This window comes from Pogona vitticeps, chromosome 3 (genome assembly GCF_051106095.1).
Source record: "Pogona vitticeps strain Pit_001003342236 chromosome 3, PviZW2.1, whole genome shotgun sequence".
Classification (NCBI taxonomy): domain Eukaryota; kingdom Metazoa; phylum Chordata; class Lepidosauria; order Squamata; family Agamidae; genus Pogona; species Pogona vitticeps.
In genome coordinates, this window is record NC_135785.1 from 80,147,432 (window position 1) to 80,173,577 (window position 26,146).

General features: G+C 37.4%; 1 protein-coding gene across 3 annotated transcripts in view; it reads left to right on the forward strand.

The window, feature by feature from the left end:
- ADGRA1 (adhesion G protein-coupled receptor A1) overlaps window positions 1-26,146 on the forward strand; it is a 453,957-nt gene that overhangs the window by 237,137 nt on the left and 190,674 nt on the right. For all 3 annotated transcript variants that reach the window (XM_078391268.1, XM_020795002.3, XM_020795003.3), the window contains exons 9-12: window positions 5,344-5,542; window positions 6,137-6,286; window positions 9,248-9,409; window positions 10,918-11,121. In XM_078391268.1, the coding sequence (XP_078247394.1) occupies window positions 5,344-5,542; window positions 6,137-6,286; window positions 9,248-9,409; window positions 10,918-11,121 (715 nt within the window). The remainder of the gene's footprint in view (window positions 1-5,343; window positions 5,543-6,136; window positions 6,287-9,247; window positions 9,410-10,917; window positions 11,122-26,146) is intronic.

A 26,146-nucleotide genomic window follows, 5' to 3' on the forward strand; every position in this document is an offset into this window, starting at 1 on the left:
CTTCCAGCATGTACTGGAAGCTTTCCTTTTGATCAAACAAGTTTCTTTCACGTAGGCTAGTGATAGATGACACAGAACTAGGCTCCCAAGTTGCTAGACTCTGTTGCATTTGGATATTTCTGTGCCCTTTGGCCCCTGCAGAGTCACAGAGATCTAATGAACAATTCTCTCTGTACACATCGCTGAGAGTCAAGATCGAAGAGCAGGTAATAAATGTTTTAAGCATTTATTTAGCATTTCCAATGACTAAAATTGAGGATTCCTATGAGTTTTAGCAAGGGGGACCAAATGCATGACTAAGTGTATATGTTTAGGAGAAGACCAAAGACCAATTATTACTCCAAAATTGAGCAAACTGACTAAATCAGTCTGCTGATAAATCAGTCTACAACTTTCAGGAATTGATTCAGTGGGTATGCTCTAGTTGAGAACAGCAGATTGTTTGACTGAAAGTTTTATGTTAGCCCTTATAAGAAGCTTTGCCAAATAAATAATATTCGAGGGAGTTAGCACTGCAATTAGCATACGATAAGTATGAATTAGTATGTTTTCCTAGAGAAGTGAAATACATGATATTGAAAGGGAAAGGTTCCCCTTGACATTTAGTCCAGTTGTGTCCGACTCTAGGGCGTGGTGCTCATCCCCATCTCCAAGCCGTAGAGCCAGCGTTTGTCCTTTTTATTTTATCTTTTGATAGTATAATCAGCCCCCAGTAGTTTTATGTGTGGAGTTTTAACCTGCATAGTTTTCATATTAAAATTTTTGTTTTATTGTTTCACTGTAATTGCCAGTATGGTAAATCTTGACGGAGTGCTCACTGAAAGTGGCACACAACTTTCTGAAAGTAAAAAAATAAAATAAAATAAATATCCTTGCTTTTCTTTGAACAGTTCAAAAGGATATATTGTAATCCCTGCAGTAGACATGCTGCATTTCAACTCATAACAGAAAAGCTCAACTTGAGGTCCTCTGTAATGAGTCACTTTTAAAATATATTAGATAAACTTGTACTGACTGCTACATAATGCACCTTTCATTAAGAAACCCTTCACTCCTTTGCCAGTAAATGTCATCCTCTTCCTTATAAATAAAAAAAATATAAGTGCTCAACTAGCGCCAAAGGCGTTTTTCCATTTCATTTTCTATAAATCAAAAAAGCCAAAGAATTCACATTTCTGGCCTTATTGATCATCTTTCAGAAAGTCTGCAGAAATTTATTTTAGAAACGTACATCAAAAGCATGCTGAGTCCATGCATTCTTTTGGCATTTCAAAGTAATGAATTCACAATTCAGGAGAACGTCTTTGGAACTAAAGTTAACATTAACACCTGAAGCTTCCTTGAAAGGTTTCTCCTCTCGGATGCTGCTTGTATGCCAATAATTTATGATGAAAAGGTCTTTGAGGTGCTGATATTATAGCAAATATGTAGGAAGCAAGACATCATGACTACAGAAGCAGAACTTTTAAAAGGACTTTTCGTTTTAAAAGGAAAGAGAAGCATTAAACGTAATGGAAAGGTTGAGTCTTTTGAGCTGACAGCCCAGGTGGTATTTGTAATTGAAAACTTGCTGTAAAGATTTGTAATGCAAGCCTCGGTGAACAAAAGCTGTTATGAGATGATGGTTACGTTTGTTTTGTTTTTCTCTCATTAAATTTTGTCTGTAAAGGGGAAAAGAGATTGTGTCTCAGGATTTCCAAATATTAAACACTGAGATTTTAGAACTGTAAAACCCTAGTGCATCTACTGTTGAAAAACCGTCTCCCAGACAAAGCACCCTGTAGAACAAACTACTAAGAAGAATAGCTACAGCTAAATAAATACCAGTGCAATCAGTAGTTCACCAGAAGTGACATACCATCCAGAAGCAAGATAAAATGCTCTGCAGTTTCTCCTAGGTGTTCATTATTTATAAAATTCTGACCCTGCTCCATTTTGAACTCTTTCTTTTCTCTCTGAAGTAAATTATATCAGTGACTAGCAAGATGGGGAAAATGAAGACCATTTTTTTCCTGTTGTAGTTTTGTGCAGAACAAAAAAAGTTACAGCTTATTTAGACTGTGTGAATGTCTAATACATCAACACCTTTTGCAAAACAAGATGTCAAATACTTTGTTTTAATACCAAATTAAAGTAATTGCCAGTGTCTTCCATTTTGTTGTTACTATATATGAATGTTCTGTTTTCTTGTTCTGCTGATACAGACACTATACTCAGTTGTTAGGTGTGGAGCTCACACATATTGAGGGGAGCATACTAGCCTCAGACCCTTCATTGTCACTTTCAGCACTTAAAAGCAACAGTGTGAGGCTCTTCACATAAGCCAGAACTTGAAAAAAAGACCTGTGTACAGCAATCTGTCCCTCTTTGATCTGATATTTTCTCATACTAAAAGAAATGAAAGAAGGGTTGGGGGTAATGCACTGATCTCAAAGCGTGTGGACTGTACATGCTTAGATAACAACTGAACAGAGCAAAACAGATTCTGGATTGCAAATCTGTTAGATGTCACAGGACCTAGTGTTAAAGACACTGTTAAGCCACTTCAGAATACAGCTGAGAATTATAGGATGGAATGGTCCTTTATTTAAAAATAAACTATCTAGATGCAAAAATATAATGTTAGTAAGTGAAAAGAAAGAGTTTTAATCTATCTTGCTTTCTGGCAGCTAAAATTTTCAGCACTGTCATAATTTTTCTCTCAAGGTAAAACTGATAACCAGAGATGACAAAATATCTATCTATCTATCTATCTATCTATCTATCTATCTGTCTGTCTGTCTGTCTGTCTGTCTGTCTGTCTGTCTGTCTGTCTGTCTGTCTGTCTGTCTGTCTGTCTGTCTGTCTTTCTTTCTTTCTTTCTTTCTTTCTTTCTTTCTTTCTTTCTTTCTTTCTTTCTTTCTTTCTTTCTTTCTCCCACCTTTCTCCCTTATAGGACTCAAGGCTCTTTACAATTTAAATTTAGGCCTCCTCCAAATTACAAAATGAAAACACTATTAATAAACTTTCAGATTAAAACTAATATGATTTAAGCCCCATTTAAAAACACAACAGAAAGAAAGAAACACTAACATTGGTCAATCTGTGGCCAAAATCTATATAACAGCATAAGGATGGGAGGAAGGGGACTCTGTAGTATACATTTTTCCTCTCACCTTGCATGGTACTTTACTATCACAAGCAAAGCATTAATGTTAATGATACTATGACTGCTACCACTGCCAGTGACAGACCTATATTTGGGGTGGGGTGGGGCCCTTTGCAACGAGAAACAAGGTCTGGGTAACTACTGTTCTTTCTTTCTTTTTTTTAATGAACTAAAGTTCCTTCTGGGACCCATTCAGGATTAAGGGCTCTGAAGCCTGAGCTTCATTAGTTCCATAGTAGATCAGCCCCTGACCATTGCTACTGATAATGAGAATGATATACCTAGAAATTACGAAAACTTGACACTGCAGGCTCTGCCTGTATGCTAACAATCTAATAGACATGATTAGAAAAGGATGAGGAAGAGAAAGGGAGGAGGAAAAAAAATTGATTTCATTGATTGTTAAATAAGATTGCAAATATTATTGAGACTAAGTGTGTATCCTTTGGCTTCAGATATTATTTGAAACCTAAATTGAAGCTTTGGCATTTGTTGGTTTCTCTTTAGAAACAAAGACCTCAAAGCAGTGCTCAGACTGAATAGGGTACCTCTGAAGCACTGAATATTGCTTCAGTGCTTTGGTGGTAAGAAGAAGAAGCTGGAATACTTGAGAAAAGAATATTTGGGCCCACCAAGTCCCACTCAGAAAATGAAAGGAACAGAGTGTAACAGAATAAGGAAGCCCAAAGCAGAAGGAGATGGACAACACAAGTGCCAATCAAAAGCCCCAGTGATCAAGGGTTCAGTGTCAGCTGTGTATCAGTGCCCAGCTGGCACAGATGCATAATGAGAAGAGTTGGCCTCTCAGTAGATTTCTTTTTCGTGGACTCAAAGGGGAGTATTGCCTTGGCAACAATACCTAGCTTATATGACTGGGTCTGAAATGCTGGGAATAGGAGCAGCTTTTGTTTTAGAAGATCCAGAGTTGGGCAACTGTGTCCAGCTAAACACAAGTTGCATTCCTGGAGGGTCAGAGCTGGGCAAGGAGTACATTACAGGGTTCCTGGTGGTGTGGGGAGAAGGAAAGAGGAAAGGAAAGAAGGGAGGGAGCAGGTTGAGCAGTAATAATATCAATGAATTTCATCTACCCATTCCACATTATGAGCAGGAACTGCCAGGGCAGTGGAACAGGTTGTGCTATCTCTAATGCCGTTAGACAGAGGGATTTCATTGCTGAATCTACCCAAAACTTATAAAGCTTGCTATTGTAATTATAACATTTGTTGTACTGAAGTCTAGGATACTGAATTCCAAACTAGCTGTCTGTTTGATGTTTCTTTCACTATTTATTGGCGATGTATTTGATACATAGAGTACAGTGGGGTCTTGACTTGAGAACTTAATCCGTATTGGAAGGCGGATCTCAAGTCAAAAAGTTCTCAAGTCAAATCTGCATTTCCCATAGGAATGCATTGAAAACCATTTAATCCGTATCTGCTCTTTTCCGTCCATAGAAACTAATGGGAAGCTGCTATTCCGCCTTTGACCACTAGAGGGGGATATTTTGTTTCTTTTTTTCTTAGGTCAAGAAAGGTTAAGGGAAGGCAGGGAAAATACAGTCCAGGCAAGTACAGTACCAGGCAGCCTGAAGACTGTCTCCCAATCCACTCTCTAAACGCTGGGAGGAGTGAGGAAGCAGACAGGCACCCTTTTCACTGGCCAACAGTTAACTGAAAGTTCACATTTTGCACTTTCCCTGCCTCCCACATGGTTTTTTTTCAGTTCTTAACTCAAATCTAAGTACTTAAGTCAAGTCAATATTTTCCTATGAGAGCGGTTCTTAAGTCAAAATGTTCTTAACTCAAGCCGTTCTTAAGTCAAGACCCCACTGTACTAGAGAATAACATGCAATATGAAACAGACAAAGAGAAGTGCCATAGTTTCCAGTTTAAGGGAGTCACTTGATGTGCAGAGAGCAATACCCATTTACTTGGGAGTACCTCCAAGTTCAATGGCTCGTATTTCCTATAAAGTTCTTATAGGAGTGCAACCTTGCTTTTAGAGCAGTGGTTCCCAACCTTAGATAACTGAGTTGTTCTTGGACTGCAACTCCCAGAAATCCTGGGTAACACAGCTAGTGGTGAAGGCTTCTGGGAGTTGCAGTCCTAGAGCACCTGGGTTGCCCCAGCTTGGGAACCACTGTTTGAGAGGGTTTAACATCATGTCGACACTGCTTGTTTTTATTTTCTTTTTAGATGGCCAAAAACTCTGGCTGGTATAACTGCTTACCATCCATGTCTTCGGTATACACTAAATTCAGCTTCCCTTCTGAATGAAGCAGAAGAATCAAAAGCATGGCGTAAGTGTAACCGCACAGGTCAATGGGCTGAAGAAAGTTATTCTGCGTGTCCTTACTCACAAGAAGCAACACAAGTCCTTCATGCCTTTAGTCAGGTAAAATGTCACTTTGCCAATACAGTATACATAGATTGTACTATATATGCTATATATACAGTATCTCTTATCAGCATATTGCACAGAAACCAAAGTATATCTTTTTGTTATCTAAGGCATGTAACAAGGACAGGATCTATAATACTGGAGTGTACAACCTTTACAAGTATTCTAGGTCTGAGCAAGAAAATTCCTTACGATACAGATTCTCAGATATCATTCTCATTGTGTAGCCTGCATAATTAACTTGTAAACTGCCCAGAGAGTGCTTGAAGCGCTATGGGGCGGTATATAAGCAGCACACTTTGCTTTTTTTTTTATTGCATTGTACTTTGCACAGTTATTAAGCCCCTGAATCAGGATGGGAACTGATGCTACTAAAATTGTGAAAGGGAAGGTTGATGTCTACAAGGTATAAAGTGTATATAAACTTGTTTGGTGGCTCAGCAAGTTCAACAGTATTTTAGACTGTAAAGGTCTAGGTTGAGAATGAACTTTATATTCAGTGACAGTCCTCATCTGCAAGGAGGCAACTGGGGTTAAACCTTTTAGCTGACTTAGAGATCCAACTGTCCATTTGTAATTTTGTTTCAGATGCATCTTAATGCCACCAATGCACTTGAATTTTCTCATCAGCTTGCAACCTATACAAGGGATGCTGCTGGCTTTGCAGATAAGATGGATATTATCTATTTGGCATACATGCTGGAAAAGCTGATGGTGTACTTGGATGAAACAAAAGATGTAAGATACTGCTTGGTTAATGAATATGTGATTGTTTAATGTTGAAACAGCAAGGTGTACATTTAAGATAGAAGCCTGTTATATGTTATCTAGTGTCAAATATTTAAAATGCATTTCTGTCTTTTACAAGAGTGTAGGGTTTCAACCAGATACTTTTAGTGTACACCTTATTTTTCTTTTGAATTACCGGTATATACTATTCTGAAATTAACTCCTGAAGACTTTTCTACAAAGGTAGACATTTGAATTAAAGTCATTTATTCTGATTATGTTAATTTGAAAGTTGTGTTGTTGGTCATTGTTTCAGGGTATTTCTGAAGAGCTTGCATCTATCTATGTGCATATTAGTTTTTAAACAGAAATTCTTATCCAAAGACTTATGCAATCCTGAGACTATGAGAAATTGTTTATGTTAATGACAACTATGTACGTGTAAAAAAAAAGTCTTTCAATTCTTGAAGGAATTTGTTGCATATAGATATTTTGGAATTCACTGTAGTTACAATTACCATATTTGACTTGCTTTGATGTTAAGCGTCGAAGGATATTTGGCTTCCAAGTTTACAATGTTAACATTTTAGTGCTACTGATTGATATGCAACATCATAAACCCAAGCTGAAGTACATGCAAAATGTCTTTTGAAATGTGTATTAATAGAGAAACGACTACACATAATCATGAGATGGCCAGATTATGGGAAATGGCTGTTCTGACATTAATGTCTGCCAATACCTGCCAAATGCCGTTTTGGTCTAGTTACAAGTATCCTTTATGACTTGACTTGCATCATCCCTCTCTCTAAATGTTTTCTGAATGCTCCTCAGCAGCAACGTTCCATTCTTTTACTTTAATCCTTTAGCTTTTGTTGAGTGGCTAATGGGTTCCTGACTCTCAGTCCCATTTTTTTTTCTATGTGTGACTTTATCGATTGTTGCTTGGCTAGAGAGCCAATTGTTGCACATTCACCCGCTCACCCATGCCCCATAGTACTCCATCTGCCTTCTTCGTTCACCCTAATGAACCGCCCCATTCTTTTTTTCTTCCTCCCTAGTCACATAGCTCAGTTCTCATCCTATGTTTAAAAACCATGAGGCCCACCTTTCCCTCTTCTTTCCAAGCGCTGTATTTTTTCCACGTATTCTTTTTTCACGTACCTAGTGAAGAAGTGAAAAAGACACCTAGTGTACACTCAGTCCATTCCAAATAGGCCAACTAGCTGAACTATAAAAATTCCACAGAACTATAAATATTCCACAGAAAGCAGATTGTTCTGGGTCACAAAGCAAGCCTAGCCAAAGTTCAAATGAATACATAATAGTAAATTAAATGTCATGTCCCTCCATGTTCTATTGGTAAACTCTGTCCTAGAAGTTGATGGCCACATTGCAGAATTATTTCTGAAAGTTTCTGCACCATTCTTTGATGGGTGCCTCTCTTATGGTGAAATTGAGGCAACTGCCAAGGCAAAGACTCCTGGCTATCACCATCACCACAATGTTGTAAAGTAAGAAGACATGGTACAGGAAACACACAATGGAAGTCAAGTTACCAGTGCAAAATATGTTGTTGCCATTAGCATGCAAATCCCCCGAAAATTCAAATGGTGAGCCCTACCTTTGAGGAATTGTTGCAGATGTTCTCATTCTCCTGGAAAAGTTTGATAAAATGCAGGCTTTCCCCCCCACAAATAGGGCAGATAATTTTAATACTATTTGTGCACAAGTATATAGCTGGTGGGAGAGCTCAGTGAGTTAGGTATCTGGCTGTAAAGCCAGAGGTTGGGAGTTCAATTGCCCACTGTGCATCCCAGAAGAGCCAGCCTATGTGGCCTTGGGCAAGCTGCAGAGTTCCAGGATGCCCCCAGAAGAAGGAAATTGTAAAACATTTCTTTCTCTCACCTTAAGTCACAATTGACTTGATAGAATTGATCAGCTTTTGATCTCTAGTAAATGCAGCTCATAGCTTGGTATGCCATGTTTGCTGGGGGATCATGGGAGTTATCATCTAAGACCCTACCTCTTTGAAGCTCTGAGCATGGTGTCCAAAATGGGTCATTAAGATTTCTACATGGCTGAAATTCACAAAACAGATACGAGTTGCTGTGAGTGCCTGCATTTATCACCTCTGTGCCAGACATACTAGGTGGATTGGTTGTGGCCCATCAGCTGTGTAGGGGTGATAAAGAACTCTTGCTCTAAAACTAGCCACAGTAATCCGATCCTGTCATAATGAGTATCTCATATACATACTTCCTGTTTTTCCATTAAGGGTTGTGCCTGGGGAAATTGATGCCTGCAGGTGAGCAAGATATGTGGACTCAGTCCAACAGAATTTAAGCTGATTAACTTTGGTTTCCTATGATCATTGTTTTACATATTGTCAAGGCTGGGTCATATGAACCATGTGAGGCTCTTGCGGAGGTTCTTTATGTCCCAGTTAGAAGTCACTTATGCAAACTGTTGATGTATTTGTTTTATATGTCATTTAGAACTGAATATTGCTTAGAAATAAATGCAGCACATATTTTTTTAAAAAATAAAAGAGAAACAAGGAACATAATGGTTTTTTCTGTACCTTGCATTTGCTTCAGGATTGTTTTGGATTATATTGGTAGCCAGGGAATAATCCTGGTAAAAAAAAAATCCCCACAGGTTGTTTTCCATAAATATCCCCAGTGGGCCCTATGTTGTAATGTTGATATACCAGTCGCTTGGGCTCATGTAACACTGAAATAGGTTTGGTATTACAATCATAGACACTGGAAGAGGCATGTCCATAAGAAATCAATTTACTCATGTAAATATATGAATGTAAACTAATGCTCTAGAAACAAGTACTCCCAAAGTGCTTGATAGACTAGTAAAATGCAGCTGTTCTTAATTGTATTTTTATGTTACACTTGTGCAGTAGTCAGATACTTTGCATTATCTCTTTTTTTCCTTCTTTCGTCCTCCCACCAGCTTGCAGATGCTGTAGTTGAGATTGCCAGCAATATAATGCTAGTAAATGACCATGTATTATGGATGGCACAGAAGGAAGATAAAGCTTGTACTAAGATTGTACAGTGCTTGGAGCACATTGCAAATCAAACTCTGACCACCAATACACTAGTCATATCAAAGGTATTGAGATTTGTTTGTGGCTTTGGGGATATTATTCCAGGAGGAAGAAACAAGGACTGCTTTGGAAAAATATAGGTGTTTGATGTTAAGGCACATCTCACACATACAATGTTAAAATCATTAGTTTATCTTCTATTTGGGGGACTTAAGCTTTCTGAAGTTGTTTTTTCCCTTCATTTTTCCCTTTTTAATTTCTAGATGTTATGCTAAACAACAGGATTTCGGCCAATTAGTGTTTAAAATTTTAATGGTGGCAAGATACTTGTGGGAGGCTTTGAAGCAGATGGAAAATCTGTGTCTGGGAACACCTATTAAGACTGTTTTCCTAGATCTTTGTGGCAAAATAGACTACAGGGCAGTTTCTCTAAACAAAACCCCTTCCCTTTTTAAATAATTTTGTTCTGAAGTTCACCGTGTGTATTCTGCCAGAAGGAATGGTTGCAGGTTTCATCCAAAATGTATTTTGTGTCCCTATAATGCTCTGAAAAAGTTCCAAGCAAACTATAGCTGCGTTCTAGGTATTGAAGACATACATGGATTGGAGGAAGAGTTACCTAACAGCTGCCTAGTAGCAATGTGGATGTCTTTACTGTATGTGTGTAAAATACTGGTCTGTTTTTTTTATTAAAAAGACACAGGACAGTTTTCTTTTTGTTGTTGGGAGAAGGCATGCATACTTTGCTTATCTGGCCTTGGCCTCTCCACTTGTTTAAACTTGTGTAAACTAAACTGCAACTGGTAAATAAGGCCAGGCTTATAGGCTTCCCAGCTTAACTTCACACAACCAAACAACTTCTGTTCATTTTGGAGCCTGGCCAGCAAACAGTTAGTGAGTTGATTCATGGAGACTGTGTCATGTCCTCTTGAAGATGTAAATGATCCCATTTAGCAAATTAAAACATTTTTGACAATTGCTGTCACTATATCTCCTCTATCCTTCCATTACCCCAGGACACAGTAAGGAATAAAGTTAATCATCACTTTACACCAGAAATTAGAATACATTGATGCAGATGTGCTGGTTCAGAGAGGCCATCCCTGAAGACTGTATATATCCTAGTGAAACTTAATATCCTAGTCACATTTTTCCATGGTAACATGGATCAAACCATTGCATAGCAACAGGGACTGAATTCTTATTTTTCACTGAAGGCAGAAATTCAGTAGTCAAATGTCAGCAGTTCGTGTTCATTCCAAATATGGTTGAATTTCACTGTACTTTTAGGAATAGGTGTTTTGATTATTGTGACAAAATAAGGTAAAAATGACCTTATTAGTGAAAAATAAGTGAGAAACATTTTCTTATGTATGTATAAATAAAAATGGAGCTTCAAGTTATTTTATTTTCCACAAGTTATCTAAAAGCATTGTTGTATATGAATGCTGATATTGATGCATTTGTATTAAAAACTTTACAGAATATGCAAACAGCATGGTGTGGCCTTTATACAACTGAGTGCCTTAAAATATGTAAATGGTATATACGTTCCTCCTATTTGTTTTGATAGGTTTCCCTTAATATTGCTCTGGAGGCTTTTATGATCAAGCCATCTAACTTCATGGGGATGACCTGCATTGCCTTCCAGAAAATATCCACAAAGTCAGACAGGTCACTGAGCCGCGATATGGGGAACAGAGAGACAGACCAAAATTTGAATTTTAAGTGTAATGCTGGCAGTCCTAGTGCCTCTTTGGAGAACTTCTCTTCAATGGTAAGTGGTGTAATTACTGGATACATTAAAGTGTATGCCCATGTGTAATAGTTTCAGTTGTGCACTGAAGGCCATATTTAGTGCAATTGCTGCAAGTATTTAGATTCTATCGAAAATAACGTGTTAGACTTCCTCCATACTTTGCATATTGATTAGCAAAGAAATAATTTTAATTTTCTTATGGGCCTGTGAATTGAAATTTAAGAGTACAGCGCTAAAATTCTTAAATGTAGTTGAATTCTAAAATGTTGCAACGATTTTTCCCACTGACTGCAGCACAGTCCAGTGTGCAAGTTTATTAATCCAAATTACTCAAATTTACATGACATTTGTTCCGCTGAAATTTCCTGGATTGAAATGGTATAAAACAGGTGTCCACCAGCAAAAGCTGTGCCAGGGATCCTGACCATGGCCAGCAACAAGGTGGATTGAAGCCCAGTTACATGCATCTGATTAAATCCATTTAAATGCCATCTTGATTTATCAGGATTCTATCATGTTTAAAACATTTTTTTCTTGTTGTTCTGACCTCAGTGTAGAGGAGAGTTTGACTACCTATGACTGAAAAATAGAAGTATAAAAAGAGTTTTGAAAAAATGTTGCTGATAGAATAGAAATCCTTCTGTTTGTTTATAACTAGAAATGTTTTCCTTCCATTTTTGGCTTGTTAGATACCCGTTATTTTATTGAGGTCTATAGTGTATTTACAAGAAACACCTTGAAAATGTTGGAAAGGCAAGAGGTATTTTAAACAAGTAAATCTTCTCAGACTTCAACCATATGTTCAGTTGATGTGAGCAATCTCAGTTAAGATATTAGACCCTAACATAATCAAGACATAATAAAAACTGTCAGAGGAACCTCTGTTATTTTGTTTCTAGGAATGATACAAATAATATTAGCAGGATAGATAGATAGATAGATAGATAGATAGATAGATAGATAGATAGATAGATAGATAGATAGATAGATAGATAGATAGATAGATAGATAGATAGATAGATAGATAGATAGACAGACAGACAGACAGATAGACAGACAGACAGACAGACAGACAGACAGACAGACAGACAGACATAAAGAATCTACAATACTATCTAATTATGATTGGGTTTGAAATAATCTAAGAAAACATATAGAAGTAGGATCCTTGGTAGAATGTGTTATTTATATCACATAATGTATTACAGCATGGAGATTTTGTTCCTGAAATTTCGTGGGAAAAAGGAGTAGGAAAAAGCCAGAATAGAACAGACTAGAATGGGCACTTGGTTATAAAAAATGATTCCCAAACTATTAAGACAGTATAGACATACGTAACAACAATATTTTAGAAATGATCAGATAGTATTCTTTCATTAACTGTTCATACAGTTACAAACTGTTCACCAGAAACCAATTAGAACAGAACAGAATGGCCTGAACAGCAAGTTCAAAACAGAAGCCAACCAAATTCATTAGTCCCATGTAATTAGAGGGGACTGATGTAGCAAGCCAAAAAACATCCCCAGAAACGACTCAACTACAGCTGTTCAGGAAAATCTATATTCCAGAACATAGCCTAGAACAGCAGCTTCTGAGTCGGACAAGGTAACAAAATTCAAAGGCCACAAATGGCAAGATAGGGTGCATGCCACAAAATATCCAAAGGAAACATACTCCAGTACCATTCTGGGCAGAAAGTCAATATTCTGGAAAACAACTTGGAACAGTAACTTCCAAGTACAGTGGTGCCTCGATTTACAGACTTAATCCGTATTGGAATGGCGTTCGTACGTCGAAATGTTCGTAAGTCAAGGCTAAATTTCCCATAGGAATGCATTGAAAACCATTTAATCCGTTTTGGCTGTTTTTCGTTCTTATGTTGAGGTGCTGTTCGCAAGTAGAGGCATTAGTTCCCATAGGAACTAATGCAAAGCTGGTTAATCCGTACTCTACCACTAGGGGGAGATTTTTTTTCTTTTTTCTTCTTTTGACCTAAGATGAACTTAGGTCAAAAAAAGGCAGGACAGTTTTTTTTCCCGTTCATGAGTCAAAGTTCCATTTGCAAGTCGAAGTCGTTCGTAACTCAAAATATTCATAAGTAGAGATGTTCGTAAGTCGAGGTACCACTGTAGCGCGAATCAACCAAATTCATCAAAAATACTGGTGTGTGATCCCTGGTTTGCTCTATTTGATTAGTTGGAACTATTTTCTAGAATACTGATTTTCTGCCCAGAATGAGAACTATGGTGAGTGTAGTCCCTATGGGGATAGTATTTGCAGCTTGTTGCATCAATCCAATCTGATAGTATGGGGGTGGATGAAATTGATTGTCAGTGTTGGTAGCTCTGTGGCTAGATAAGAGAAACTGGGGTATAGTCTAGCACAATATTTTTTTTCTCTTTTGCTAGGCCTTCAAGCCAGAGACAGACACTTGTGCCAGATGGGCAACTAGAGAATGACGCTTCCCATTTTTAAGTGTTGCTGTGTGTTATAAGTAGAGTAACACTTTATGCTTTTTTTAAAGGTACAGGAAATTAACATGTTCCCCAAATCTGCTTGTCTGTCAAGTGCTGATGCTTCTGTCCTTTGTTATGACAAAGTATTTTGCTTTAAAAATGAAAAGCAAGCGATTAGGTTGCCATCCCCTGGGAACATGCCAGGCATCTAGGATTTATCTGAAGCTGTGACAGAACATTTTGCTTGGAAACCTTGTATAAAATCTTGGCAGTACATCACTGTGTAAAGAGCTTTAGTGAAGCTTAATCGGTTCTTATATATTTCTTCCATGTTTACTGGAAACGTCCAAGGCAAATTCCTAGTCAAACGTAGATTGTCAAGTCTCATTTTAGTGGTCAAAACATTTCTAAACAGCAGGTACAGCGTTAACACAATTCTCAGGGGGAAAAAAACACTTTATTGGTTCCATAAATTGTAAACAAATGTGAGTTTTGTTCACACTAAGCTGTGACAATGAACCAAAATTTGAATGTCATCTTGCTGTTACAGCAGGTTGTTTTAAAATAAAATGGTTGTGTTTGCATAATTTCATAATTCATAGATATTCCAACTGTTTTCCCTTGAAAATGACAGTACATCCCTGCGTGTGATATCATTTCCCGCATCCTTTTGTCCTATTACAGCACATGTGAAAAAGCAGTTTTGCCAACATACTGAATTAGTAGCATCTCATTATATTCATAACAGAAAGCAAAACTGAAGAAACTCTAAAAGTATAGAAAAGAAATCACAAATCACAAATAGGTTAAACATGAGTTTTAGTCATATTTAAGGTATGTTTTCTTTTTCAACAGCGATAGCAACGTGCAATTCAGGCTTAACGTTATTAGTTGCCTGTGTGTTAAGCTCTAAATTACTTAATTTTTTTAAAAAAGCAGTTTTACATAATAATTCTCCATGGTAGAAGTGAGACAATTCTGACATTTGTTATGTGCTCCTTGGATGACCTTTTCCAGAGAACATGTGCATGCAGCAGAATTATGCCAGAATGCGCTGTCTCACTTTCCCAGGAACTATTTGTGGATTACTTTCCTCTGGGATTTCCTACCCAGAATTATTTGGCAGAAAACAATCTGCTCAAGTGTACTTCTGATATAATTATTTGACAGCTTCTGGGGAAATTCTGTGATCCCCAAGTTGGAAAAGATACTTTCATTGTCATTCTGTACAGCCCCTTTCCGGAACTTTTGGAATACCACTCACATTATCCACAGCCAATGAGTCCATTTTGCACTACTTACAAAAGATGGTGAAATTTGTAGTGCAGCACATCTGGAAGATACCTGCTCAAGAAAGTCTCCTGTAATTGCCACATAATAACAGTTTATATTAAGCAAAAAGAAAGGGAAAAATATGGTGCTCTATCATCTGTAATCCTTCCCCAGTTAATCAGTTTGTGTTTCCCTTTAGTTCTTAATTGCACTTGCATAGGAATATGATTGTGTTTTCATAATTCTCAAAGGCATAGCATTAATTTTTGGCTTTTTGCCCATAATAAATTCTTGGACATCTTGCTGGAATATGTGATGGCTTCTAAATTCCAGGGATTTCTAGATGAGATGGATTATGTAGATCAGGAGAGGGGAATCTCTGGTCTGCAAGCCTAATATAGTGCTTAGACTTCCCAAATCTGACCCACTAAGGATCAGGTGAAAGTCATGTCTCCTCTTCTCCCCTTTTCGGAATTGCAATATTGTCTCCAGTCGAGTATGAGAGAATATATGGGGATTTGGTGCCCCCCACTTACCCTACTTACTGGCATGTTGAGCATGGCAAGAATGATTCTCTACATGTTCTTTGATTTAGATTGGCCTTTGGAGTTTATGCTTCTTTGTTGCTAAAGGGTTTTTAACTGTTTGGTTGTGTTCATTTCTTCTATTGCTATTTTTTTAAAATTTACAGTTTTTACAATCTACACAGAGCACTGGATGAGGCTGGTATGTGTAAACCATCTCAGCATCTTTCACTGACATGAACTTCATTACTTGTTTCTGAGGGTCTTCTCAATGCTATTGCCCAATGATGTCCTTTAGGGCTCCATCTTGTTTTCCATGCTTTTCACCATATATAAGAAACCGCAGGGTGATGTCATCCAGCACTGGAGGCATGTTTGTTGGGGACACAAGATGTCTCCTTCTTCTGGGTGCTGTCAGGCTAACTCCCTGGCAAAGAAGGGTATCTTTGTTGTCCTTCTGCTTGTGGACAAATAAATTTTTGTTCAGCCAGGCTTTTAGCATGTCTTAGTTGCTGAACAGTTTTTAAGTGGTTGCATGCTTTGCTTTTTATTTTATTTTAATGGTTTAATTAAGATTTTTTTCATATTTTATTAAGATTAAGGGCCATTTTTGGCAGAAATCCTCATGCTTAGCATAGTAAGTCACACTATAGTATGCCCATTGAATCAGTAGTGATTTGGTGAGTCATTGATTCAGAAGGCCCTATTCTAGTTGTAACTTTTTATGTTCAAGTAAGTTACAAGTAGAGTAGGCCCCATTTGAATCAACTGAATTTATGGACGAGTTGACATACCAAATACTCATGGAGCCAATGGGCCTACTCTACTTACTCCATTAAGCAAGAATTCAGTAAACTTTAATTCAAATATATGCTAATTTGGAATTCAGGTTGTGGGAAATGACTAGCACTAATTATCCAGTCTACTGTTCTGTGCTGTACTTTCCATTCTAAGACTGAAGTCCTGTAGAAACACATCTGTGAGTAAAGCAGCCTTAATAAAATTATTCTACAATTCTCACAGTTCCCCACTCTGTCTTCAAACTGCCCTGATGGCATATTTTGTAGTTCCATGTGGACTAATATCTGTAATGTATGGGCACTATTGAACCTTAAGCAGTGTTATATCTGAGGGGAAATCAAGAAACTTTCACTGGTAATAATATAAATCACATTCTGTTACTGTGGTTCATGGTCTTATACTGCCAAAAGCTCAGAAGAGGAACAAATCCATCAATATGGATTTTCCCATATAACTCTGATGTTCCATTGATAAAATATAACAAGATATAACATGGAAGAAAAATGAATTATCTTTATGAAGACATTGCTTGGAAAGTTCCTTTTGAAAAATCAATTGGTTACAGTGATAGTCCAAAGGCCTCAAGTACATGGCTCTACCTTCAGCAATATTCATTCCAACACTACTAAATTTTAGCAATGAGCCGTTTACAGGACTCCATAATAATTTTCTCTAAAGCCAAGGCATACAAATTCAGCCAGGATAGTTTTTGGATTATTCTGTTTCCCACTCTGATCCCACCCCATATTCTTCAGTACCCAACTTGAAGAAAAGTCCCTGTAGACTTGAAAAGTCCCCTATTTAAATTTTTTGTGATGCAATTAAGACATTGACTAGTCTTGTTTTTTTCATGTGATGATTTAAATAAAGAAACATTCCTGTGATCAGTATTTCAGCACTGAATGACGTGTTTTGTTAATCACTTGCAATGACATCAAATAATTTTAACGTTTATTTTTAATCCTGGGCATGGAAGGGAGGAGGTTATTTTGGGACTTCCACACATGGGTTGGTGTCATGCCTCACCTTGCTGAGTCAGCTTCAGAAGAGGAGGAAGGCCTCATGCAGCCAGGGAGGTCAAGTGTGCAAGGGGAATTTAGTTATCAGTGTTACTTGAAAAACTTCCAAAAGCAATTCAGTCAATAGAAATGCATCAGAAGATGAAGCCCATGCAATAGAGTATGATATCCATTTGTTCCAAGAAGAAGTGTAAGTTGAAAAGATTAGAACAAAGGTAGAGACAACATTGTGGATACCAAAGAGATGCTTGATGGAAGTGAGAAATTCTGGGTATGATGCCAGTGGAGCCATTATGTAAGACAATGTGGAAGTTTACTTCTTACCTCTTGTGTGGTCTGTCTGTCCAGATTGTTGAATTTTTGACAAATGGACTGCCAAAGACCTTGTATCTGCCTGGTCCTTGCTGTGAAGGGAATTGATTTCTTTGGACAGGGCTAACAGCCTGACCCATGGACAACACTGATTTCCTGTTTTGTGAATACGGATTGGTTTAGGATGATGCTGTCTGACAAATCACAGTAGGGGAGGTTTGACCCTTCCAGAGCCTCAGTCTTGACATCAGTCACACCATTTATATGGCAATTAGGGAAAAGAAAAGAAGTTCCTACCTGTGAGGTCTTTTTTAGGAAATAGTTTAATGCCCCTTTTTGGATACACCTTAAAAAAATCCTACCATAATTGACTGCAAGCCATGCAATTAATATAGCATATGTTTAGTCATTGATTTCACCAAATGCTTGCCACAAAAAGACTGCAAAAAAGAAATAAAATGAAAAACAATATTACCTATTTAAAAATATTCCTACATTTTCCTGATTGCATTTACTTCATATATGTAAAAAAAAGTTCTGTTTAAATTATTACATCTGTGGCATCTTTTCAAAGGCTGATTGCCCTTACAGATTATTTGAATGAACAACTGACTTTTATATATGATAATACTGTATGTGTATTCATTTTTCCCCACCATTAACCTTGCTTTTCCTGCATAGGACTCATGTTATTTAATTCTGAGAACAACCTTGAGAAATGGGTTGATTAACAAGCAGTCAAATGGCTTTGGCTTTTTCCTTTAGTTGATGCTTCGGGAATTCTCACTTAAAAGGAAAAGTCATTTTTGTCAATATTTGTCCACAAGATGGAGAGTCGCTTTTTTGATAGCAGTCTTCTTTAACATTTGGCAACCAACCAAAACCTGGTCTATGTTATCAGGAAAGCTGTTGTGTGATTGTTCTTCAGCCTAATTCATAACAAGCAAACAGAATACGCACAGGGAATATTCCTTCTGCATGAATGTATTCACATTTTACCAATTAGACGGCAAGAAGTGAATGAAAAATAAAAGCTACAGATGAACAGTTTTTGTACCATTATGAGAATAAAGGACTGTGCACACAAAAAAGTAGATGCAGCATTACCTTCACAGACACACACTCTTATATTTTGAGGCCTCAACTGAACTGATTTTCAATGAGCTTACCAAGAACATTGTGATGTACACCCTGTGCCCTTGTTTGTTTCTCTCAGCCCAGGGTCCACGCTGGTGACGTCCCTTCTTTCTCCCTCGTTGCCACCAATGGATTTCTTTTATCCACACTGTAAATAACGTTACTCTTACACTTGCTGCCAACGACAGAATTTGTTTTGTTAAAGGGTATGAAAGGGTAACTCAGAATCATTTTCATTAGATCACAGTCATTGAAATCTTATATTTTATGTTCCACATTAGATCACTTCTTATTTACTTATTTTCAATTTAACCAGTGTATATTTATTAGTAATAATTCTCTCTCTCTCTCTCTTTCTCTCTCTCTCTCTCTCTCTCTCTCTCTGTGCAAACCTCACTCCTTCTTCTCCCTAACTCTCTAACTGACAAAACCCTGCCTCTCCTGTCCTCTCATTGGCTTATGCACATGAGGTTCTGCTGTGATTGACAGGAGCGACTTGGGCATCCATTACAAACATTTCAGGAGGCTGAATTTATATCAATATTTTATGCTCTCAGATATCATAACAGCTGACAGATGAATGAAATTCAATAAAAATAAAATAACTGAGGAGCATTACAATGTGTTTCAGTTGTTCCATCTTCACGGAATTTCATTCAGCTGACAGTGGGCTATAACGTACACTGACAAAACTCACCAAAGGAGACACTTAGGTAGGCAATCCAAAGTTGTTATCGAAGACGCAATCCAGGTGGTCTGAGGTTGAGGCAATCCTGAGCAAGGGACTCATGTGCCACCAGCAAAAGCCTGAGGCATCTTGCAGAGCCTACTGAAGGCCTGTTTTCCAGATGTGATGCTGGAGCTCCATCGAGCTTCTGGCTGCAGGTGATCAGTTGGAAAGGGAAGAACCCAGTTTGAGGATTCAGTCCTTGAGTATACCAGGTAGAAAGAGCCTACTCATGAGGATATCACTTACTTACATAGAGACCTCCCTGGCAGCTGAGCATTCTGCCTTGAGGCCTTAAACTGAACTCTTAACTTCAACCATCTTCTCTCGTCCCATCTTCTCCTCGGACTCTTCTCCTGAGTCCCCATCATCCATCAGTTCCTCAGGTGCATCCTCATGGGAGGACTATTCTGCTAGGGTCGCGATAATTGAGAAAGGGAATGTTTCCCTGAAATAGTGGAGGAAACATCCACCTCTGCTTGCTCAATGGGCTGTCTGCAACAGAAGGCCAATATACTGTATTAGTTTTAGCTTTTGTTTGTTTGATTTTCAAACTTTACAAAACAGCATTGCTTTTTGTAGTTCAAAATGAAATTGCAATACTATTGCTGTGCTGTCATGCACTTCCTTTGCTCAAACAGCACCACGGTCATCAGGAAAATAAACTAAGATTTCAAATGCTAGATTCACACACCCTTACATACATAGAAACATAAATATATTCTAGGCTTCAGTACTAATCACTGAGAGCATGGTTCTACTTACAGAATTTGGCTTGGCCCTCTTACTCCTTCCCACTATGGCACCTTTGTTTCTTCCTACCAAAAACTGGAGAATTCTCAGAATGGCATAGGATAAGGAGCAGATGTATCCATGCATCAGAATAAATTGTAGATCCCCCTTACGTAAGCAGAAGCTTTACAGCTCACACGTGATACCACTGGATTCAAGTCATATTCTTGTCAGCATACTCTAGGGCACCATTTTTTGTCTGCTCCATAAGCATCATAGTAAAAATTTTAAAAATCAGTTCAATTTGAAATGTTCTACCATAAAGACATTTCCCGTAATGCACTCTGACAAACCAAAAGCATACTCTCACAGTAAAAAGCATTAATAGTAATAGCATTCAAAAGACAGACAGACAGACAGACAGACAGACAGACAGACAGACAGACAGACAGAAAGAAAGAAAGAAAGAAAGAAAGAAAGAAAGAAAGAAAGAAAGAAAGAAAGAAAGAAATGCACTCCTTGGCTTAAATTTTAACTAGTGAAAAATGCATGCTGTAGAAGAATAGGCAGTTCTTAGCTTTTAAAGAATTAACGTAATGATTCACCTCCAGTTCATATAGCCTATCAAGAAAGAAGCAAGACTTCCATTTCTCCCCCCCCCTTGCAATGTACTGCCTGCAGTCTCTTCTGTGCTATTTTCCCCTGTATCTCCTATCAGAGTATAAATGTAGTGCATCTGCTAGATTTTAATTGTGCTGTAAACACCCTGAGCCAGAAAGTTGTTCACATTATGTTTCTTTTAAATTCCAAAATCCGTAGTTTGGAAATACCTTTTATCAGGACCAACCCAAATATCACTAAATGGTGGGTACATCCTTTTAAACTGTTATCTGTCCTAAATGCCATTTTATGGTTATGATTGAATGAACATTCCAACCTCTAAGCCTTTAACATTTAGGCAGCCTTTTTTTCCTCCTCATCCTTTCCGACACAGACTTTGCTTAACATTTACCTTGACGAAGAGGTTCAGGAGAACTTAGAACTTTGTTCCCCACATTGCACCATTTTGATTAGTGCTAATAAAATATTATTAGTAATTGTGTGCCATCTAGTCAGTTCTGATTTATGGAATCCCTTTCCTGGGTTTTCTAGGTTTTCTCTCTCTCTCTCTCTCTCTCTCTCTCTTCCCCCCCCCCCTCTGGCTCTTTCCTGTTAAATATTACAAGAGGTAGAGATAACTCCCTGTAACCTTAGGATGAGGTGTATTAGCCCAGACTTCTGTGTAAAGTATATTGAACACAAAACCATAAAAATATTATATCCCATATAATATTTTTCCATTCTCTAGACATTTAAATGACCCAACTGTTTAAATATGACCCAAATCTTGTTGCTTACTGAAGTAAATTATGCTAAAGTGGACATATTGAATCAATGGGGATTTGGTGAGTCAACTCCTCCATAAGTTCTATTGATTCAAATGGGCCTACTCTAACTAGCCGCCTAGAGTGGTCTGGTATGTATGTATGTATGTATGTATGTATGTATGTATGTATGTATGTATGTATGTATTTATTTATTTATTTATATATTTATTTATTTATTTATTTATTTATTTATTTATATCCCGCCTATCTAGTCGATAGACCACTCTAGGCGGCTTACAACATGGGATACCACAATAAAAACAACAGAATTACATAAAAGAAAACTTTCAACAATTGGGTTAAAACATTAGGAAAGAAAAGAGAAGGGGATCAGGAATTAACTAGGAGGGAAGGCCTGCCGAAACATCAATGTTTTTAATTGCTTTTTGAAAATACCGAGCGAGGGGGCCGCGTGAATATCAGGGGGAAGGTTGTTCCAGAGGCAAGGAGCCACCGCCGAGAAGGCCCAATTTCTTGTCTTTTCCTTCCGGGCCTCCCTCGGCGTTAGGCTCCTCAGCCTCACCTCCTGGCTCGCGCGAGTGACATGGGTAGATCTTGGTGGTAGAAGGCGTTCCGCCAAGTATCGAGGCCCTAAACCGTTTAGGGCTTTGTATACAAATCAAATCAAATCAAAGCAAAGCAAAGCAAAGCAAAGCAAAGCAAATCAAATCAAATCAAATAATAAATAAATAAATAAATAAATAAATAACTGTGACTTACTTTGACATAGTAAGCTGCAGTTAACTTTTGAAGATTCTTATTAACACCAAAGTTACTATCCAAGTTATTAATCAACATGTTTTAAGTGGAAGGGGAACACATTTTATAGAGAGGTAACCGAAAGCAACAAAATTTACAAGTAATGTAATCAATTACTTTTGCAACATTGGAACAAGTAATGATAGCAGTTTACTTTTCATACCCTATAATAAGTAACTGGAATGTGGTTACTTTTACTTGTAAAAAGTAAAATTTCAAGCCTTGAGAAATATTAGCTTATTGAAGGAAGATTATTTCATCATTTCAGACTGATAAATTTCCTAGAAACCTGTCTTGCTCAACTGCTTTATTAGTATTGATCTGGTGTAAGCAAATGATATTGCTATTGATTTTATCTTTCAGTGGTAATCAGACTTCTGGTTATAACAAACTGAATTTTTGTGTAGATAGAAACACACTGCATAGTTGATTGTGTTGGTCTCTACCACTCAGATATTCGCTTTATCTACTGAAAGAAGACCTTATCTCTGTAAAGTGTGACATTATATTTATTTATTTATTTATTTATTTATTTATTTATATCCCGCCTATCTGGTCGGGTTAGGACCACTCTAGGCGGCTAGATAATACACAGAAGCTGAGAACAATATGCATCATAAAATCCTCATTAATTTTAAATATGTGACATTAAATATGTGACATTGATTAGGAATGGTTACCAAATAGTTCTGCTCTTGAATAATAAGTAGTAAAATCATAAGTAGCATTAGTTTATCATAAACAATAATGAGCAATATGAATGTTATTGTTATGAATGTTGTTGCACAAAAAAAACAAGTTTAGGCTTCCATCCTTTTGCCTTGTTTTTCTTGTGTTTAAGAATGTCCCCTTATCATTTTACAAACTCTGTACAGTGTATAATTAAACAAAAATGGTAGCATATTCTACTCATATTCATGTTAGTGAGTAGTTAATAGCAAAAAATGGATTTTTCTAGCTCTTATAGATGGTAAAATTCCATAGCCCATATATAAGAATGGCAATCATTCCCCCTCCCCATGAGAAGCAGCTTGCTAAGTTAACAGGTACCAGTGAAATATCAACAGATGGGAGCCAACTCTCTTCTTGAATTTTAAAAAAAGCAAATAAGTTATGGCACTGTAGAATACATTTTTGCAGTCAAGTAATAAGTGGGGACGACAGAGGACGAGATGGTTGGACAGTGTCATTGAAGCTACTTACATGAATTTGACCAAACTCCAGGAGGCAGTGGAAGAGAGGAGGGCCTGGCATGCTCTAGTCCATGGGGTCACAAAGAGTCAGACACAACTTAACGACTAAACAACAAAAATAAGTGTGAAAAGGTGGAAGAAACTGCCACTCAGTTGCGTCCATATTCTATAGTAATTTGCTGCTGTTTTATTTATAAATTCACATACGAACTCACAGGATAGGCAATGTTCTGTTTAATGATGTCACTTCACAGACGAGTTGTAATTCACTCCAAAATTACTTTGCATTCTAAATGTGAAACACACTTTATCAGTTTTCTTGTTATTTCTTTGTATTGTATTCAGCTCTCCAGCTGAAATTTTCATGTCAAGTACCAGGGCACTGCCTCTAAGGTGTCTGTTTAAAGCATAATGCATTACTCTGTAGTGGCATGCACCATTCCATAGGGTAATTATAGATACTCTTATGCTAACCACATCCTTCCTTGTTTTAAATTTGAGCATTGCCCAGCCTTTTAATAGGGCTGCTGCTTTGGTGGGAAGAGTTACTTCCAGGCGCCAACCTCAATTAGAATAAAGCAGTCTGCTTTTTGGAATTCTCACAATGCCCAACCTGCAAGGCAGTGCAAAGTAAGTCTCTCCCTGCCGTTTTCGTAAAAATCCTTATTAATTGAAAAATACCAGGCAACTACTGTATCTTATTTATGTTCTGCATCTTTACTGAGATTTAACTCCCATTTCATTTGGCAGATCTTACTCCCAAATAACACAGCACTTTATTTATTTATTTATTTATTTATTTATTTATTTATTTATTTATTTATTTATTTATTTATTTGGGGTGTATACCACAGCACGGGGCCTCGGAGCAGTTCTAATGTAAATAAAAACAAGTAATAAAATGTTTATTTTTTGTTTTTAAAAAAGCAAAACAAAGATTATCTAAGCCAAAAAATAATAATAATAATAACACCAGCAGTTAATACAGCGTCCCTCTCAAAGGATTCCAAAAGCTGCTGAAGTTAAAAACAAAAGAAAAGAAAAATTCCTGACTAGAATCCTGTTGTGATCATACAGTGTAAGGTAGCAGTCATATATGCCTGGGCATGTGAAAGATGGCCAGAAGAATATGAAAATTGGTTGCAGGGAACAACCTTGTTCCAGCAGCTCCACGGGCTGCTAATCTATTTACGGGCACAACTGAAAGTGCTGGTTTAACCAATAAACCCTTAAACAGTTTGGGTGCAAGCTATCTAAAAGGCCTCATCTCCCTCTGTGAGGCCCTCTGGGCATCAGGGGAGGTCTTTCTCTCAGTTCCACCACCCTCACAGGTGTGCTTGGTGAGGACATGGGAGAGGACCTTCTCTGTCGCTGCTCTCAGACTCTGGAACACCCTTTCATAGGAACTAGGCTAGCTCCATCTTTGCTATCCTTCCGCAAGCAGTCAAAGACATTTCTCTTCAAGCAGGCTTTTCCTTAATAACTGGTGATTTGAGAGAGGTTTTTTAATGGATTGTTGTGCTTTGTTGCTTTTAAATATGTTTTTAGTGCTGATTTTATTTACTGGTTTTAGTGTAAGGCTTCTTTAATTCTTTTTAAATATTTGTGTATTTGTTGACTTTAGCTTCTAAATAATGTCTTTTTAATGATGCAAGCTGCCTTAGGTTCTTTTAAGGAGAAAGGTGGAGTAAAATATGTTAAATAAATAAATAAACTGCTTATGTGAGACCTTGCATGGTTTGGTATTTCACAATAGGATTTGGGCCCATTTGTTTACCCTCCTCATCAGAACCTCAGCTGCTCCTACAGGATTTTTAAAGAAAGGGACATAGGTCCCAGCTTTGAAAAGACTGTTCTGTTCAGCTGCTAGTCTAGTTAGCCAAAATCAAGTCTCAGAGAAAGATCACCTCTGATTATTATGTCAAAATGCACTTTTTACATTGTTCATATGATTGTAATTTTCTAGTGGGGCTATTAAGAACTCACTTGGCATACTCAAACCTTTCCATATAAATTATGTTCAGTGTTACTTGAGCACTTGTTGCTCCAAGTTAAAGCTGAAGGTCTAAGTAACCACAGAAAAGGATACCATACTGCCTGCTACTTGTCAAAATGACACATTGGTTAAAAATGTGGTTCTAATTGAGTGTAGTTTCCTGACATTTTGAAACCTTGGTAAACACGGAAAACCCTTAATACAATGTATTAAGCTCAAAGATTTTTCTGTTAAGTAATGTTTATGTACAACTGCAACATTGGATCCATATGTTGATTTCATGTTATAATGTACTAGGGATGCAAAAAGTAATTGCAGAATTTCTTATTTTCTTCAGTTTTCACTATGCCAGATTCCCAACAAGACTTCTCAGTTCCAGCAAGATTTCTTAGCTTCCTGTGAAATATTAGTCTCATTTACTTGCTTACTTACTTACTTACTTACTGTTCTGTGCAGCTCAATGCCTTTCCACTGAATCTTGTGCAGGAAAGATGCCATTCTGTGTAGAAATTGTAATTTCTACACAGTGCAGTTTAGCATTTCTTTCAGAAAACAATTACTTCAAAACATGTGAGATCTCATGAGATTTCGGGGGGGGGGGACCTGTGCAAAGAAATCTCATTGTGAAGAAGAAAGAATAATGTTTTTCTTGATTTCTCCCATAGCTAGGAGATACACATCCCTA